Source organism: Dipodomys merriami, unplaced genomic scaffold, assembly GCF_024711535.1.
Source record: "Dipodomys merriami isolate MVZ:Mamm:240054 unplaced genomic scaffold, mDipMer1.0.p SCAF_8, whole genome shotgun sequence".
Classification (NCBI taxonomy): Eukaryota; Metazoa; Chordata; class Mammalia; order Rodentia; family Heteromyidae; genus Dipodomys; species Dipodomys merriami.
Window position 1 is genome coordinate 10,127,745 of NW_027206401.1, and position 19,923 is coordinate 10,147,667.

Sequence of the window (19,923 nt, forward strand, 5' to 3'; positions counted from 1 at the left end):
GGTAGGGGAGGTGGGGAGGGAAGGGATGGTAGGGGGAAAACAAAGGAAGAGGTAATAGGAAGAGGAAATGCACTCATTACCTTACTCATGTAACTGTAACCTCTGTACAATATCTTTACAATAAAAAAATACAAAAAATGGAGACACTGGGCAAAAAGCACATGGAGACCCAAATGTCCCCTTTGAAATGAAACATTTGGGAAGCTATTTATGACATGTTGGTGCAAGCCTGTGATCCCAGGAAGCATGAAGGAAGAGGCAAGAGGGAATCATGGGTTCAAAGCCAGCCTAGGCTACAAACCCTATCTAAAAAAGAAAAGAAGAAAAGATAAAAGGAAAGGACAAGAAATCAAAGGAAAAAAGGGAAAAGGAAAAGGGAAGGGTGGAGGAAAAAAGAAGAAAAAGAAACATTTTTTTGATCACTTTAAAGTTATCGTTAATTCCATTTAGTAAGTAATTATCAAGTATTACTGGGTACTTACTCCAGGCACTATGCAAGTTTCTGAAGATACAGGGTGAAGTTATTGGTGTACTTTCTAGGGTTTCATGGTGTAGCTGGAGAGACCAAAAGTGAACTGCTGTGTAGTGTGGTGGAAGGGCTGTTAGAAGCACCAAAGCAGACCACCAACTCAGAATCCAGGCAGGGAGCGAAGGTGACCTTCAAACAGGGCAATCCAACAGGCAATGAAGGCCAGGGATAGTTAGGCTCTTGACCAGTATGTCAAAATGATTTCTTTTTCCTTTTGAAACCAGTCACCAAAGTTAGAATTTCTGGGCTACTGGCCCAGTTTTCTGTTCATTTAATTTGACCTTGATATTTGGCTCTCAGACTTTATATGTCTAAGTCTAACATAGAAGTATTGGGACAGGGTCTAGAGTATATGTTTTGACTTCATAGTGAATGCTACCATTCCGTAATTCTCATGGGAAGCAGGCTTTCGTATTCCTACTAGCATGTATTCATTCTTACCTCCCAGGATATTCTCCTGATGAAAGGCGAAGGAGATGTGACGTTGAACATGGCCATTGGCAAAGGGGAGCAGGCCTTGAGAAGCAGCAACCAAGAAGGGCAGAAGGCAATTCAGGCTCAGCTGGGGACCCTTCAATCCATGTGGGCCGACATCATGAGCTCTGCCACCCAGGCTCACAGGTACACAGCCTGTTTTTAGTGATCCCTAGCCCCAGCGTAACCCCGTATCTTCACAAGATGATGGGTCACGAGTGAGAGGGGTCCTGGGGTAGCTAGGATATGTGTTGTTTTTGCTGACCACCTGCATTCCTGCCTCTGCCTGCATTGCATTCCGAGAGACTCTTGGTTAGCCTGCTTTGTTTCTGTGATTGTCTTTCTTTTTTAAATAAATACTTGTACCTCCCCAATATCTCTCATGGAATCTTACATAGCAGATGGGCTCAGAGAAATACTTCTTTGCATGTCACCAAAGCAAAGTTACACAGTTCTTGAATAGCTGTGTTTCTTAATAGCACATGTGAAAAATTGCATTGTTTGCAATTGGCTGAGCTCAGGTGTCCATCTATTCCCTAACCAAAGTGATTCCACACACACATGATGCTTGCAGCAAATGTGGAGAGCATTTCTGTTTCTCACCGTGGTGGAGATATGCCAGACAGCTAGCAACTAAGGGTCAGAGACATAACACCCTATAAAATGTGGAGCGTTAGCCTGGTGCTGGTGGCTCATACCTGTAATCCTAGCTACTCAGGAGGCTGAGATCTGAGGATCACAGTTCAAAGCCAGCCTGGGCAGGAAAGTCTGTGAGATTCTTATCTCCAATAAACCACTAGAAAACCGAAAGTGGTGCTGTGGCTTAAGTGGTAGAGCGCTCACCTTCAGAGTTCAAGCCCCATGATCGACCAAAAAAAAACGTGGAGCATTCTCATAAGCAAATATCAGACCATACCAGACCATATGTTGGGAGAACATTCGCAGTACTGTAGGAGGTCCCTCCGACAGTAAAGCTAAAAAAGGATCTCATAGAAGCTCAGGGTATAATGGTCAGAGTCATGGAGAATAGGAGGAAGAGAAAATGGAGGAAAGGCTGGTCAATGTACTGGTATAAGATACAGTTAGATTGGTACAAGAAGTTCCAGGGATGCTAACACACAGTAGGGACTTCTCATAACAATTTGCCCTTCACATTTCAAAAAGCAAGAAGGAACTTGGTTGAAAGTTTACACCATGAAGAAATGGCAAATGTTTGAGCTGAGTTAAGCCTGATTTGCACATTATAGAGCAGTGGCATGTGTCAAAATATACATTGCCTTGTTAATATGTATATACTTTGTGTGTTTTTAATGTCATCATTTAAAAATAAATGTAACTTAGAGAAAAGGAAGGAAGGAGAAAGAGGAGAGATGGGGAAGAGTGAGAAAGCAGAATCGTTTTTACTGAAACAAAGAAGAGTACATTTACTGAAAGGAAAGGGGCCTCTATAAGGTTAGAACACTCAAGAAATGATATCCGGTATAGTCATGATAAATATATGAATAGCAGAGTACTGCAGTCTACACAATGAACAATAGTTACACTAAATTTTGAGTGATTTAATTTTGTTTCTTTCTTTTTTTAATATACAGCACAAGTATTGATTGATTTTCTAAGTAAACAGAATGTTAAAATTAAAACCAAAGGAATAATTCCTAGTGGATAACAAAGGAAGAAGTCAATTCTCACAGGTGTCTCTTACTCTGTCACAGAATACTGGAACATAAACTAAATTCCCCAATACTTAGTGGGGAATTTACTTAGTCCGGCTTTTTAAAACTGTATGGAAACATGAGTGAATAATTTCAGATGTTAGAATACAATGAGAAATGCATGAAGCAGGTCTGAGGCTTCCTAATGTCAGTAGGAAGTTAAATTTGACAACCACCTCTTTAGCAGTAGCAGTGTTCAAATAATGAAACAAAACAAATTATTTTTGCCCCCTAACGTGAGGATAGGAGGAGACTTTACAGACAACCCTGGCTCAGGTTGGATTACTCATGTACCAGTTTCCAAAACACTCTTTGGAGGAGACAGGTCTGGGTGCTTTCTTAAATGACATTGATTTGGACCTTCTAGAACATTCTCTGAGGGAAGACCAGCCTCTAAGGCATATATGATGAGACTGTTACTGATGCAAAAGCAAAAAAGTTTGAGCAAATTTTGGAAGTTGAGTTGCTCCACGAGCCTACTCTGAGAAACAAGGGACAGCCTTTGAGAGTGAGCTTATAGGTGGGCGGGTAACAGTGCTAGAGGGTTTACCTAGCATGTGGGGCCCTGGGCTTAATCCCCCCCCCCACACCGCACTGAAGAAGAGCGAGCAAGTGAGCGAGTGAGTGAGAGAGCAAGAGAGAATGATAATGAAAACCTTTTTGAAATGCTAGTGCAGAAAGCATTTTTATTAGACTATTTAGAAACTTGATTACTCATGACTCTTTCTACACTTATGAACTCTGTATGTAAAATTCTCTTAAATGAAAACTAATTGAAGGATAGTATCTACAGGGAAATAATAGCTTGATTTTAAAATGTAGTCAACACATAATGTCCATCCTAGTTTAGTAAGACAAACTAAGCTCAACAAAAGCAAGGGCTAATATGTACTAAATAGAATTTAATGGTGCTGTGGTTCTGAATTGCTGTAATATTCTATACATATTTACCTGCTCATTTGGGACAATTGAGCATTTGGAAGAAAGCTTTCTATGTGTGTACATGAGTACAGATTCTTCAGGTTTTAGCATGAATTTGCTTTGTTTGAGGTACAGGTTGGGATTGATGAATCAGAGTTTTCTCTCTGTACATAGAGGTGACATTTGCTCACAGTAGCATTCAGTAAAATGGTTTCCAGAGGTCTGCTCACCTTCTGATGGGGTTTTGGTATAGACACAAAGGTGAACGGGTCCTTATCATATGTGACGTTACCCTCTAGCACTCTGGAGGCTGTGATTGGCGAGTGGAATGACTATCTAGAGCGAAAAAACCAGTTGGAGCAGTGGATGCAATCAGTGGATCACAAAGTAGAACATCCCTTACACCTGCAGCCCGGCCTGAAGGAGAAGTTCTCCCTGCTGGACCACTTTCAGTCCATCGTCTCGGAGGCGGAAGAGCGTGTCGGAGCCCTGCAGCGGCTCCCCGCACAGTGCCGGGAGCTGTATGAGAAGACCCAGGATGAATCCTTCAACGAAACTGCTCAGGAGGAGCTGAGGACTCAATTCCAGGACATCACCACCGTGGCCAAGGTCAGTGCCTCAGTCCCAGGAAAGCTTCAAGGCTCAGAGGAGGGATGAAGAGTGGGGTAGATGATTGGAGAACTGGCTTCTCTGATAGGAGATGCATGGTTGTAGTCCCTACGTATTACATTGAGATGTAAAGGATCGTCCTTCACTACATCTGACACTCACAGCAGCCTTCTCTTTTTGCGGTCTTCAGATGATTTCTTGTTCCCTATGGTTTTGGGTCCTTAGCTTTGTTTTTGTTTTTGTTTTTGTTCTTGTTTTTCCCCCTGGTCCTAGGGCTTTTCTTTCAGGGCCTGGGCACTGACTCTGAGTTTTTGGTTTTTGTTTTTCTCAAGGCTAACACTATACCACTTCATCCATAAATCCACTTCCAGCTCTTTTTGGTGATTAATTGAACATTAGAGTCTCATGAACTTTACTGCCCTGGCTTGTTTTGAACCATGATCCTCAGATCTCAGCATCCTAAATAGCTAGGATTACAGATGTGAGCCACTGGCACCTGGCTGTTACTTCTTTAATTCTCTGTATGAATCTCTATGTTCATTTATGATTTTTCTTTTGTATATTGGTGAATGTTATAGGGGATGGGCTTTCTGACTCACAGCTGGTGCTGGGAGCCATGCCTCCAGTCCAGCTTTTTGCTGGTAAGTTGCAGAGATAGACTCTTTAACAATTTTTTCTTTTTTTTCTTTTTTTTTTTTTTTTGTCTTTTCTTTTTTGGTACTGGGGATCGAACCCAGGACGTTGCACTTGCTAGGCAAGCACTTTGCCACTGAGCTACATCCCAGCCCAACAATTTTTTCTTTAAGAGTAGCTGGTAACTGCTCAGCATCCTAGGATTAGAGAAGTGAGCCACTGATGTGAAGCTAAGGAAGAATTTTATTTTTGCTTATCCTTGCTTTGGTTTACTCTCGAGAACTCTGATTTACTGATTCTACAATGACTGACATATGTCTGTTTAACCTTTATTTTTATCTTGAGAATGACTAAGAACCATAACCATGGAATCAGAAAGACCTAAGTTGTCAAACTTTTAAAAAAGCTTAATTTATTTTATTGTTCTTTTTAATTTTTGTTAAATAGTTGTAAAAAGGGGTTACCATCCAACATGTCAATTTATGAGTAAAATGCATCTTGATCAATGTTACCCTTTCTAGCTTTGACACTTTTTGGATGTCTGAGTTTGGGCTCATTATCTAGTATCTAAAAGCCTGTGTGTCCTTTTGTATTACATAGTAATTGTGACAGTATTCAGAGCATAGAGCTGATGGAAGTGTTAGATGAGAAATTGTGTTTAAAGTGCTGAGCAGAATGCTTAATCTCAAGCCAAGAATGGTTATTACAATAATTAAGATTAGGTAGGTCATTTTGAAGGAGAATTAAAGACATAATAGCCAGGTGCCCATGGCTCACATCTGTAATCCTAGCTATTTAGGATGCTGAGACCTGAGGATCATGTTTCAAAACAAACCAGGGCAGAAAAGTCCATGAGACTCTTACATTCAAGGAAACTGAGGCCTAGTAAAGGTAACTCAGAACCATTTAGAACCATAGCGGTACCATCTTTGCTTTAAAGAGAAACAACAAGATGCATTCCTTCCTGAGGAATGCATTCCTCACCCCAAGAAGGAACACTTGTCTGACAAGATGTATGTCTTCCTGAGAAAAGTGCTTCCCCAAACTTAAGCCACTTCCTGCCCCAAAATACAGATAGCAGGGCACCTCCTTATCTCAAGGATAAGGATCTGTTTTATGTCAGGATGCGTTCTTACTTGGAAACTCAGAAAGTAGCACCAGGTGTGATTGGAACAAAGACAAAATACCTATCTTTATATAACTTTGAACCCAGACCCCCTCCCCACCTTTACCCTATAAATACCCCAGCAGCCCAAGGAGCTGTGTCTCTCTCTATATGTGTGTTTCTGTGTGTGTGTGTGTGTGTGTGTGTATGTGTCTGTGTCTTTATCTCCCTATGAAAGCACCCACACTCTGCTAGAGTGTTCCCCTCCTTCTGCTTTCATCTGTTTGTTTGCTTTTTGTCTGTTCATCTGCTTGCCTGCTTGTTTACTTACTCAACAAAACTCTGCCAAGTTTTCTTACCACCATGACTTATCCAGAAATTCTTATTCTGTGAACAAAGTCAAGGACTCTTAAGTGAAGAGTTCCTATCTTTAAAGGAAAGCTTCATTAAACCTCAGCTCCATTTGGTGACAGTTAAGGATATTATCCAACATATATTAAACATGGATTTTTATCCTATGCTTACAAAGTAACGATGGTTGCTTCCTTAAAGACTTTGAAGATTTGACAATGTCTTTTTAAGATATGAATCTCAGAGAATATCGATGAGTAAGAATGAAGTCTTGTAAGATAAAGTAGGAGACCTGTCAGGCCTGTGCATGCATGGAGTCTCATCTTTGACTGTAGCAGCTGTGGCTGAAGTAGCCTCTCCCTTGTTTCGTAGGAGAAAATGAGGCGAGTGGAAGAGATTGTGAAGGACCACCTCATGTACCTAGACGCTGTCCAGGAATTCGCAGATTGGCTCCACTCAGCCAAGGAAGAACTTCACCGCTGGTCAGACATGTCCGGGGACTCCTCAGCCACCCAGAAAAAGCTGTCCAAAATTAAGGTTAGAAAATGGACTGGTATCATACTACTGATGTCCTATTACTCGGGGATTTCTCGGGGATTTGAATGTAGGCGGCATATTTTTGATGAGGACTCAGTGGATAAGATCGCTATGTGAAAGTTGTCCTTCCTCATTTGGGCTAGTTGTTATTTTTTTCTCACCTCAGTAACTGTAAATATAGATGAACCCGAAAACAATTCAAAGGGATTTATTTACCAGTGAGCAGTATGTGGTATCATCTGTGTTCATTTTTGTTATCATTCAAAATCTAGCTTAGTAGAATTGTGGATTTCAAATATTCACCTATTTTATGCAAATGTACTTATTAATATAGGCTAGGAGAATGAATGATATATATATATGCACATATATATATATATACAGAGAGAGAGAGAGAGAGAGAGAGAGAGAGAGAGAGAGAGAGGGAGACCACCTGCTGGGCTGACACATGTATGACCTAATGATAGATCACTTTAATTTTCTGGAACCAAGGAGAGACCCAGGGTTGCATCCTATCTCTCCTCATTCTCTTTTTCTTTCTTCCTTTCTTCTTCTTTTTTTCTTTTTCCAATTCCTGGGGCTTGAACTCAGGCCCTGGGCACTGTCCCTGAGCTTCTTTTGCTCAAGGCTAGCACTCTACCACTTAAGCCACAGGGCCACTGCTGGCTTTTTCTGTTTATGTGGTACCGCAGAATCAAACCCAGGGCTTCATGCATGCTAGGCAAGCACTCTACCACTGAGCCACATTCCCAGTCCTCTCTCCTCATTTTCTAGCCACATCTTTGGCAACGTTCTCAAGTCTCCATCTCTTCTTAATTAACTAAAAACAAAATAAAAGGAATAGAAATAGAACCTGCCTCATAGAGTTGCTATGAGGCCTAAATCAGGTCAGTCATATAAAATAGTGTGCATCGTGTTTAGCAACTCCAACATGTGAAAATCCTGTGGGTTGAGTAACTGTCCTTCATTGGCTATGGAGTGGCAAGGTGTGAAGGTCAAAGGTGAAGGTCAAGTCTGTAGCAGGAGTCAATAAAATGATCACCACTCTAGGAAAGTGGGTACTTGCAGGGCAGACACCAGGAAGTCGATGACCAGAAGGAATTTGATCTACCAGGTTGGGGGGATGTTGAAGAGACAGTTGTGTATCCAGAAAAAAAATGCGATGAGTACTTATTTTTAGCAAGACATTTTTTTTTTAAATTGGCCAAATACCTCCTGAGTTTTTATTCGTTAGTCTGCTTGTTTGTTTTGGTGTCAGTCCTGGGGCTTAAACTCAGGGCCTTGACCCTGTCCCTGAGCTTCTTTTGCTCCATGCTAGCACTGTTTTTGGGATCCTCAGATCTCGGCCTCCTGAGTAGCTGGCATTACAGGCATGATCTGCCAGTGCCCAGCTCACCTTGTAAGTTTTTAAAAGTAGAAATAACACTAATAGAGGAACACAGACTACAGGTTACATGTAAACTTTTCATGAAGTCATTATATGAATTATCTATTTTAGTGGCTATAAATATGTTTACAGCCTATAAAGGAAGGCTCGTTTTTGTTGTTGTGCTGTGTCATTCTGACTCCCAGCAGAACTGAAAGGTGATTTTAAACTGTTGTCTGGTGGGGGTGGGGGGGTAGGGAGGTGTTAGTTAGTTAGTTAGGAGTCTGAGAATAGGAACACAGCCCTGCCTCCCTTCCCTCCTGCACATCCATTTAGAGGAAATAAGGTTTGGCTTACTTACAGGACCACAAGGCACTTATGCACTTACAGATCTGTGGACTTACAGGCACAGATCTAAGTCACACGTTTCCCCCTATTCAAACAGTGCCTGAGTCCGGGGGCCTGGCTGGTGTGTCTCTGGGTGTTGAGACATCCTAGATTCTGTGACCTGGCAGTACAGGCTCTCCCCAGCTATGATAACTCGGGAGTACGTGGACCCACGAACTCTGGGTCCTTGTGCTCAAAGTTCCTAGCAGGACAGTCCCCTCCGCACATGTTTGAAAACTTGCAGCCCAAGTGACTCACAGCCTCCTGGGTTTCCATGGTGACATTCCATTACAGGAGCTGATAGATTCCAGAGAGATCGGAGCAGGCCGCCTGAGCCGAGTGGAGTCCCTGGCCCCTGCAGTGAGACAGAACACAGCTGCCAGTGGGTGTGAGCTCCTGCACACCGAGATGCAGGCCCTGCGTGCCGACTGGAAGCAGTGGGAAGACAGCGTGTTGCAGACACAGAGCAGCCTGGAGAATCTGGTCAGTCAGATGGCGCTCTCCGAGCAGGAGTTCTCAGGGCAAGTGGCTCAGCTTGAGCAGGCCCTGAAAGAGTTCAGGGCCCTGCTACAGACTTGCGCCCAGCAGCTAACTCTCCTGGAGGGCAAGAACACGGATCAGGAGATTGTGGAATGCTGGCACAAAGGAGGAGTAAGTTTGCCTTCCTGTTTTCTATTGGTGGTTACGTTAAAATGCATTTGTTTTGCCTTTCCTTAGGTGCTTAGAAAAAGGAAACCTGCCATCTTCAGATTTGAGAGACGTATTTATGTTATTACATTTGTAAAGCCGGATCTTGCTCTTTTTCTCCTAAATCAAATGTTGGTAGAAAGTAACTAATGTGAGTGTTGGGGTCTGGGGGAGATATTAATTCCTGGAGGAAACATATTACATGAGAAGGCATTTTCTTTTCCTTCTGATGGTGCAAGACTTTGTAATAATACTGCTTCAGCCGGTCAGCCTGTGGGTAGAGGAATAAATAGACAAAGTAGTCATAGCTGTTTTCTTGCCAGTTAACTATTTCAAACAATCCATGGCTTTGAAAGACACGGTAAGTAGTCAGTTTCAGCACATCTGACTGTCTTCACCCTGACTAGCGTTTCTGTATGTAGTTGTGACAGCTCTGCTTGCATTAGCTGGTTGATACTCATTAATACAACTTCTCCTGCATTCACTGGATGCCTCTGGGCCTTTAAAAACAAAAACAAATGCCAAGCTCTTCCTGAAGGGGAGGAGATGGAGCAGAAACAGGGTGGAGCGGGGGAGAGGGGGAGTGAAGACAGGGCAGACGTTAAAAATCATCTGTTCTTTGACTGTTCTGTAGAACCTTTGAAAGCTTCTGTAGTATTAGCAGTTTTACAATGCTCACAATCATGGCTGTCCTTAAAAGGAAGTTGAGTGAAGTCAACTTCTCTGCTTCTATTTATATGATAATCATTTCAAAATAGTTCCAGCCAGTTCCAGCCAAAAGTCAAGAATTTTCCAGCATTGTCTTATTTTTCAATCAAAATAAACTTCCTAATCATTTCTTTCTGCTACTTTATTTGCAATGGTTCTTGGTTGTTTTGTTTTCGTGCCTATTGTAAAATAGGCACAAAGAAACTGGAATTATTTCCAAGTGGTCTGATTGTGAGAAAAAGTCAGTCACAGTGTGTTTTTAACTCCTTTTAATTTCATTTTTCCTTGGTTTTTTAAACTCATTTTTATTTTCTTTCCATTCCATGAATATGAGTGGTTTTCTCTTTCCTTCCTTCCTTCCTTCCTTCCTTCCTTCCTTCCTTCCTTCCTTCCTTCCTTCCTTTCTTTCTTTCTTTCTTCCTTCCTTCCTTCCTTCCTTCCTTCTTTTTTCCCTCTTCCTTTTTTCTTCTTTCTTTGTTCTCTCTTCCTTTTTCTCTCTCTCTTTCTTTCTCTTTCTTTCTTTCTGTGCCAGTCCTGGGGCCTGCATTCTGTCCCTGAGGTATTTTTCTCAAGGCTAACACTCTACCACCTCAGGCCACTATCCCACTTATTGTTTGGGGGTGATTAATTGGAGACAAATGTCTCATAGACTTTCCTGCTCTAGCTGTCTTCCAACTGTGCTCCTCAGATCTCAACCTCCTGAGTAGGATTAGAGACATGAGCCACCAGCACCCAGCTCTTTTTTTTTTTTTGTTTGTTTCTTTAAAGGAAGATTTGGTTTTACCTTGATGATGTGACTGGTAACAATTCATGCTGGCCACCCTTGGCTCTGCCAGGGCCTCATCCACACTTGGCTTTTAGCTGAAGTGTTTGAGGACTGTGGTGCACTGCCCCTCGATACATTGTATTCCTAATAATGTCATTTTACATAAAAATGGTAATGAAAGTGTAAGAAAAAATTTTTGGATACAAGTCCTAGGCTTGAACTAAGGACCTAGGAGTTGTCCCTGAGCCTTTTTGCCCAAGGTTGGTACTCTACCACCTAAATCATAGCTCCACTTCTATGTTTTAGAGGTTAATTGGGATAAGACTTTCTTGTTTGGACTATATTCAAATTACTACTACATTCTCAGCTTCCTGAGTAACTAGGATTACAGGAATGAACCACTGGTGTCTGACTACAATAATGCTTATAAAATAGCAGGTTTGCCCAGGCGCTGATGGCAGTGTTTGGATATTATCACTGGCAGCCATAGCAATAATCTCCAAACCCCATGAGGATTTATTTCATATGTTTGAATGGTGGAGCTCAAGAAATCCTTAAACACAAGAATGAATGGTCTGTAAATTTTATAATATGGTGTTGTAAAAGATTTTGAGGGTTGTGTTAGCCAAACTTACTTATTTTAAAATTTGTTTAGTTCTCAGTGTGCTAATACAGAAATTTCTTTTGGCTATAGGACAAAAAAAATGCATTCTAGGACTTTAGTGAATCTAAAGTATAAAATTCAAATGAGAATTTACATAAGGAAAGACTCCACTAAAATATTTTAATTTGTTTTTATTTATTTTTTAATATTTATGCACCATTTATTCAAATACTTGTTTATTTATTTAGTTTTACAATACTGGGGTTTGAACTCAGCCCTATACTTGTGAGGAAAGTACTCTACCACTTTTTGCCACACCCACAATACTTGTTTGCTCTACTTGCTTTCCAGGTAAGAGTTCACATGCTTTCCCAAGTCTGTGTTCTTCTTCCTATGTCTCTTGTATAGCTGGGATTATAGATGCAAACCATGCTGCCTGGTTTATTCATTGAAATGGAGTTTTCCTACATTTTTGCCATGGCTAGCCTCAAAACTCCATCTTCTCATTCTCTGCTTCCCAAGTGGCTGGGATTACCAGTGTGAGCCACCAGGCCTGCCTTGAATATTTCTTTTTTAATGTAACGTTTTGGCCAAATCTTGTCAGTTTTAGTGTCACCCAATTTCTAAATGACTCGAGTCAGTGATAAGCTTCTTTAGAACTTTCAATGTTGCCCCTTAAATGAAATAATCAAATAGTTATTTTGGGTTTAGCATTTGGAGTTTCAGGAAGAAACTTTCTAGTTGCTGTTGGTGAGTTTTTCTAAATTAGAATGTGCTTAACACTGTAGTTCAGGCCCTGAGCTGAGTAAAGAGTACACCAACCAGGAGCCCCAATCCCAGATCTCATGATTAGTCTGGGTAGAAAGACAGGTATGAAACAAAAGAAGATACTCTGTCACTAACGCTCACCAGTCCCTGTGAAACCACAGCTGCAAAAGAGGGTGGAGGAGAAGCAAGGGAAGCTGGTATTGGCCCTGATTCCTGAGGCAGAATCACAACTTGGTCGGTTAGCTAAAGTGGAGGAACTTACTGTGAACGTGCTGTGAACGTACTAAGGAAGGATACCTGGGAGAGGAAACTGGAGAAAAGGAGTCAAGTTAGAGGAGCATTGTGCCATTCCAGAAAGCAATGTTGAAGATGTGAGCAGGGGCGTGAGTGGTGAGAGCCAACATGCAGGGGTGAAGGGGTACGTGGTGAAAGGGGTTAGGACCTAGACCAGACCCTGGCATCCCTGGAATGGAGTGACAGGGGATGCAGATGGAGAGGCAGGACCATGCCTCGTCTTCTGACTGGCATTTGTCCACACGCAGTTGTGCCACACACAGGGTGTGGATGCAATGCAGACCAAGAATTCCGAAAAGAGTTTACAAAAAAAATTCAGGACTCAGTTAAAAGACCAAATATATGTTTGGTAGGTACTGAGGAAGGAGAAGAGTAGCTAGCTAATGGTACAAGGAAATAGAATAATAGCAGCACAAATTCCCAAGTCTTGAAAAAAAGAAAAGCCCATCCAGGTACAAGAAATTTGTAGAAGACTCAACAGAACAGATGAGGAAATAACGTCTCCAGGACAATTCCAGTGAAAGCATCACGCACAGAAACAAAGTAAGACTACTAAAATCTGTAAGAAAGAAAAACACATCACTTACATAGGAAAACCTATCCAGAATAACAGCAGATGTCCCAACAGAAACCCTAAAATCAAAGAAGTCAGGCTGGGTGCCAGTGCCTCACTCCCGTAATCCTAGCTATTCAGGAGGCTGCGATCTGAAGATTGAGGTTCAAAGCCAGCCTGGGAAGGAAAGTCTGTGAGACTCTTATCTCCAATAAACCACCAGAAAACTGGTTCAAAGTAGTAGAGCACTCACCTTGGGCCGAAGAGCTCAGGGACAGCATCCAGGCCAGAGTTCAAGCCCTATGACTGACCAAACAAACAAACAAAGAGGGCTTTGAATGATGCAGTTAAAGGCAAATAAAAATCATTCCATGATAAACAAAAACTAAGATAGCTGACCACTACTCCCCCTTCACTACCAAAGATTCTCAAAGACATCCTTAACACAGAAGATGTCCATGACCAGGAAAAACGTACAGAGAAAACATATCCTACCAGAGGAGTGGATGTAGAGAACACCGGGAAGAGAGGCATATGAACAGCAAATGTTACTCGCTTTGAAATAACTTTTTTTTCACCTTTGAGCAATATGCAAATCTCTGGATGGCACTGGTATAGTCTGACTATCTATTAAACAATGTAGTCTATACTCTCTTTTCTTCTCACTGTAATCCTTTGCCCGCTTAAGCATGTACCAACATTACATTTAATGTTGGAAGTCTGTCTGTAGCTAGAAAAAAATCAGCCAAGTGCTGTCATAGGAAAACAAGCTTCATTAGTCCTCTGAACATACTGGGCTGATCCATCCCTCACTAATAATTAATAATAGGATTTGTGCATATGAATTTAAAGATAGGAAAATTACTGAGTTTCATTGCTTGCTCTTCTTTCTCCTTACATCAGGAGATCCTGGAGGTGCTAAAGAAGGCAGAGCCTATGACAGAAGATCTCAAGTCTCAACTGAATGAACTCTGTCGATTTTCCAGGGACCTGAGCACGTATAGTGGAAAAGTTTCTGGATTAATTAAAGAATATAATTGGTAAGTGTAACTCTGCTTTATGAGATGATCTCATGGTGTAACCCAGGCTGACCTTGAATTCCTGGACTCCAGTGATCCTTCAGCCTCTGTCTAAAGAGAAGCAGGTGCACGTTACTGTACCTGGCTTCAGCTGTTTTTACACGAAGTAGATACTATGCCACATATGGTGGTACACACCTGTAGTACCAGCTACTCAGAAGGCTGATGTGGACATTTACTCAAACTCATGAGTTCCAGAGCAGCCTAGGCAACACAAAAGACTATTCAAAAATAAACAATAACAACAAAAACTTAAAGAAGCTACAAGCATTTAAATTTTTATTTTAGGTTGTGGTTTCAATAAGAGCTAAATAATTACTAAATTAAATAACTATCCCCAGGACTGTTGACTCCATAAAACATTAATTTAATCAATTGGTCGGTTTTCCTCTCATTAAATTTTCAAATCATGTGTTCAGTCTTTGTTTGCAAGCATCCAAGAGCCACCAGAGTAAAGAAAAGACTTTACAGCAAAGATTTCAAAAGACCTACAGGGATTTCCAGCAATGGTTGATGAATGCAAAAATCACTACCGCCAAATGTTTTGATATACCTCAGAATATTAATGAAGTTTCAGCAAGTCTTCAGAAAATACAGGTGAGAGTCTTTTTCAGTTTCTGATAATAGTACTAAAGTGAATTAATAGGTGCTGCTAGAGTTATTTTTAACATTATACATCAAAGTTTTATCTAAAAATTTGAGTTTCAAGTCAGTCTCCCTCGACACAAAGAGAAACTCATCTATTCATCTGCACAAATGTGTGTTATTTTGTGTACTCTGATGTCTTAGGAAATAATAAATGTTCTTAAGGAACAGGCGTGGTGTCTGACCACTCTGAATGGGATCTTTCCACAGTTTTTTCACTCTGGCCCTATTGGGTAGGTAAGATTATGACTCCCAGTGTTGGTCACAGAGCTGACATACTAAATGCACAGATACTGTGTTAGTTTCTTCATTTGGGTCTCTTCTCTAGTCTTTTCTTCACCTGGCTGCAACTTCATGATACAATTTCATGCAGAACTCTCAAATCCAGTATTTTGTAGATAGAGCAGTTGCACTGTCTTTCATAATTGTGTGTGTGTATTTATAACCTAGCAGTTTATAAGGAATGCTTATTTTCCCCCTAGATGTCAAATGTAAGTAGAAAACTACCTACAAGAGCTCATGCATGAATTTCTCTGCTAGAAGCAGCCCTGAAGCGTTGCCCCCATCTACCTCACTTTTTTGAATTCTTGCTTCCTGATGTCATAGGACAACTCTTGCTCTGAAAGTTTGCTCCTGTGAAATTCTTTCAGCTTTGCCCCAGGCTAAAGAATAGAACTTTGAAACTTCAGTCACCACTTTGGAGAAACCCAGAGCTGTTTTTCAGGACAATCTTTTCTGTAACCCCCAGCTTAGTTTTTGTTTTTGTGCACATTTTCCACCTATTAAAACAGATGACCCAGTAAACTTCTGTACTAGAACATTGTTCATGACTGTAATGTATATCCAAAAAAGGCTACATTCTAAAGAAAATTTGACCTTCATGATGCCAGAGGTCCAAGGCTATGGATGACGGTGGAATCTGCTCAGCTCTTGTAAGGACCTCCTGGCAAATGGTACCACAGTAGCAGGCACAAGCAACCACGTCATCAAACAGGGAGCTAAAGAAACTAGAAAGTCACTTGGCTTTTTCATTTAGAATAGCAGCGGGGAACTTCCAGCCCAAGAACCATATGAGGCCTGTGAAATTATTTGGTACATGACTGGTCAGACACATATGCCTCTCATGGGCTTCCTGTGACCCGTCTGCTTCTATTAATAATTTTGTGTGACCTGAAAATGTTGTTATAAATATTCAAACAGCTTTTGGCAGGAAATAGTTTCCCTTTCCTTGCTTCAAAAGTAAAACCTACTCACGAAAACCTACTACTTCAGGACCTCCTCTTTTTTTTTTTTTCAGGGCCTCCTCTTAAACCTACCCTTTAACAGCACCGTACTTTCTACTTGATTTATTATCAAATTGCTAGTAGTTGATAAGCTAGCTCACAGGTATTTGGGGAAAACAAGTCAGAATTTGCATTGATAAATAAAAAAACTTTATAGTTCGATCGCTAATGTGTCCATCTAATGCATGCAATAAAAAGTAGTTTACTGATCCTTAACATAAAGAACAGTGCTGTAGGAATATCAATACCAAATTTCAAACTCTACTACAAAACCATAGTAATCAAGACAACTTGGTACCAGCACAAGAACAGACCTCAGGACCAATGGAATAGAATTGAAAACCCAGAAATGAACCTATAGACATATAGCCTAATCTTTGATAAGGGAGCTAAAAGAATAGAATGGAAGAAAGACAGACTCTTCAGTAAATGGTGCTGGCAAAACTTGTTAAACACCTGTAGAAAACTAAAGCTAGATCCTTATATATCCCCCTGCACAAAAATCAACTCCAAATGGATCAAAGACCTCGGAGTCAAAGCAGACACTCTGAAAACATTACAGGATGGAAGAGGAGAAACCCTAGGTCTCCTTGGCACAGGCTGAAAATTTCTTAATAGAGACCCAGAAACACAACAAATCAAAGAAAGGTTGGACTAGCCATACAATGGACAAGGGTCTCATATCTAAAATATACATGGAACTCAAAAAATTAAATCCCCAAACAACAAACCCTCAAAGAAACAACTGCCCAATAAATAAGTGGGCTAAAGACTTAAAGAGAAACTTCTCTGAAGAGGAAAGAAGGATGGCCAATAGACACATGAAGAAATGCTCAACCTCTCTAGCCATAAAAGAAATGCAAATCAAAACAACATTGAGATACCACCTCACCCCAATTAGAATGTCTATAATCAAGAACTATAATAACAACAGATGCTGGAGGGGATGTGGACAGAAGGGAACCTTACTGCATTGTTGGTGGGAGTGTAAACTTGTTCAACCACTTTGGAAAGTAGTATGCAGGTTCCTGAAAAGACTCCACATAGAGCTCCCCTATGACCCAGCAATCCCACTTTTGGGCATTTACCCAAATGATCACAAACAAGACCATACAAAGCTACCAGCACAACTATGATTATTGCAGCATTATTTACCATAGCTAAGATATGGAACCAACCCAGATGCCCCTCAGTAGATGAATGGATCAAGAAAATGTGGTATATATACACAATGGAATTCTATGCCTCCATCAGAAAGAAGGACATTGCCCCATTTGTTAGGAACTGGAAAGACTTAGAAAAAAGTATATTAAGTGAAATAAGCCAGTCCCAAAGAAACATAGGTCCCATGGTTTCCCTTATTTGCAATAACTAGTATATGTCTGAGTCAAGCAGAAAAGGTCAGATAAGTTAATGTTAGGTGAAATGAACCCCAAGATAAGTATTCAAATGTTTTTTTCTTTCTTTCTTGTGATTGTTTCTAACATATTTATAAGATGATTTCTTTGTGGCTTTGTATGTCCCTCCCCCACAGTATAACCCCTGCTTTCACTGTATTTGATGTTGGTATAATTTGTGGAGGGGAAGGGAAAAAACAAACCATTGAAAAACGAACTTTACAACTTTGGCCGGGCGGGGGGGGGGGGGGGGGGGCGGAGATGGGAAGGGATGGGAAGGGGAAACAAAGGAGGAGGCAACAATGCTTGATAAGAAATGTACTCATTACCTTACTCATGCCCATGTAATTGTAACCCCTCTGTACGGTATTTTCACAATAAAACATTTTTTTTAAAAAAAGTAGTTTGCTTCTCTTTGATTTTACTGAGAAAAACATAGAACATTGAAAGAATTTAAGACCATAGGGTACTTTATGATAGCTAATTTTCTGTTTCTTTGCAGGAGTTTTTGTCAGAAAGTGAAAATGGACAGCATAAGCTAAACATGATGCTGTCCAAAGGAGAACTTCTGAGCTCTCTGCTGACCAAAGAGAAAGCAAAAAGTGTCCAGGCCAAAGTTGCAACTGCAAAAGAAGATTGGAAAAGTTTTCATTCAAATCTCCACCAGAAGGAAGCTGCCCTGGAGGTACAATAGAGAGCCAGAGGGATGCATTCTATGTAGCTCATTGTTAATGCTCATTAACTCTAAGCCCCAGTGTCAGTCTCTCACAGGACATTCAATGAGTTGGCCACCTCTTGGCATATAAACAGCCAATTCATACATAAACGGTAACTGTGGTATGTTTCTCAGCGCTAAGGGTGTCAGCTGATGTGAGGAATTCCTTGGCTTCCTGGGAGGGGAGGAAATCCTCACAGACTTACCCATGTGCTTTCCCAGAGGGAGCAACCAGCGCCACCATTCAGCATGGTACTCCATCCTGTGCTTGAAATGTCTCCCGTTTGGAATCTGTGGTAGGAGAATGAGGGCAGTTTAGGACCTGTGCACATGTCAGGTGGTAGAGTTTAGGAGGTAAGAATGCAAAGGCACAGTGCTTCTGCCCTTTCGTTTCCTCCTCCCCACCCCAGGGTCGTGTAAGTATCACATCATGCCACAATGCATTGACTTATTTTCTACTTTGTGTATCAACTCTTCTCTCAGGAGAACATACAGAAAAAGATCCATGATTTGATGATGACCATAAGTAATGAGGAAACAAAACAGATAATAATAGAGAATTGCTGCTCAGAAAGAGAATTTTGTACTTCTTCGATTCTTTTCCAACCTAAGACCATGCTCTTTTGAAGCAACTGGCTTCCCATGACAGGCATTCCCAATTTAATAAAGCGACAGCCATAGTAGAGGGCCTGGAAATTCACCCTTAACACTCTGAGAACCAGTAGGGCAATGTGGCCCAAGCTCCCACACTTGGGCTGGGTTATGTACTAACACATACGGTGTGGTTTGCAGGATTACCTTGTGCAGGAGTAGGGAACTAGGTCAGGAATGGTCGGCTTTGTTAATCTGCCTGTCCTCATGACAGGCATAATTATTTCATTTGATCCATTTCTACCTTTCTCCCAGCCTTTTTTCCTAATAGGAAGGGAACACTAATAAATGCCCAGAATGAGTAGGAACTAAAGGAGTGATATGCCAGTGGAAGTTCCCTTTCTGAAGGGTAGCCAATCTCTAAAGAGAGGCAGTTGTCATATAATCTAGGTGTGTCTGGGGTTGGGAGCTGGCACCCACTCGTTGGTGAGTGGCTCTGACTCTATTTGAAGAAGCCAAGGCAGGTGCCCAGAGAAGTGACATTTAAACTGAGCCTTGAAGCCTCATCACTCCTTGAGGTTGCCAAGACTAACATGAATTTCACATAGAAGGAGCTGAACGTGCAAAGAGTATCCTGAGCACTAACTATAAATTTAGAATGTGGAGAATTTATTTTTGATATTGACATGAGGCTTTCTTTGCAAGGAAAACAACAGAGAGATACTAGAAACACAAGGCCAGATAGTAAAATGTCAAACTGTGTAACTTGACCTTGATCCTTAACTGTGAATTTGAGGTCAGTCTGGGCTACTTAATGGGCCCTATCAAAAGAAAAGAAGGAAAGGAGAAGGAAGGAAGGAAGGAAGGAAGGAAGGAAGGAAGGAAGGAAGGAAGGAAGGAAGGAAGGAAGGAAGGAAGGGAGGAAGGGAGGAAGGGAGGAAGGAAGGAAAAGGTAGAAGGAGAAAAAGGAAGGAAGAGAAGGAAGGGAAGGGACTTAGGCTTAGACCAAGCTGTTTAAATTGCTGATGAGTTTTCAAGCATATCTTTGGTTCATGTAGTAACACAAGTAACAAATTCAAATTCACCTTACTCTAGGCACTTTATAAAGAATAACCCACAGCTGGACACTGGTGGTTTACACCTAAAATCCTAGCTACTCAGAAAGCTTAGATCCAGAGAATGGTGATTTGAAGCCAGTGTAGGCAGAAC

The 19,923-nt window shown here is 41.2% G+C and overlaps 1 protein-coding gene across 15 annotated transcripts in view; it reads left to right on the forward strand.

Annotated features, from left to right (window-relative positions):
* Positions 1–19,923, forward strand: part of Syne1 (spectrin repeat containing nuclear envelope protein 1) — a 406,378-nt gene that overhangs the window by 183,620 nt on the left and 202,835 nt on the right. For all 15 annotated transcript variants that reach the window (XM_070010443.1, XM_070010444.1, XM_070010431.1 and 12 more), the window contains 7 exons: positions 978–1,150; positions 3,936–4,245; positions 6,707–6,871; positions 8,919–9,275; positions 13,908–14,044; positions 14,503–14,680; positions 17,911–18,093. In XM_070010443.1, coding sequence (XP_069866544.1) covers positions 978–1,150; positions 3,936–4,245; positions 6,707–6,871; positions 8,919–9,275; positions 13,908–14,044; positions 14,503–14,680; positions 17,911–18,093 — 1,503 coding nt within the window. The remainder of the gene's footprint in view (positions 1–977; positions 1,151–3,935; positions 4,246–6,706; positions 6,872–8,918; positions 9,276–13,907; positions 14,045–14,502; positions 14,681–17,910; positions 18,094–19,923) is intronic.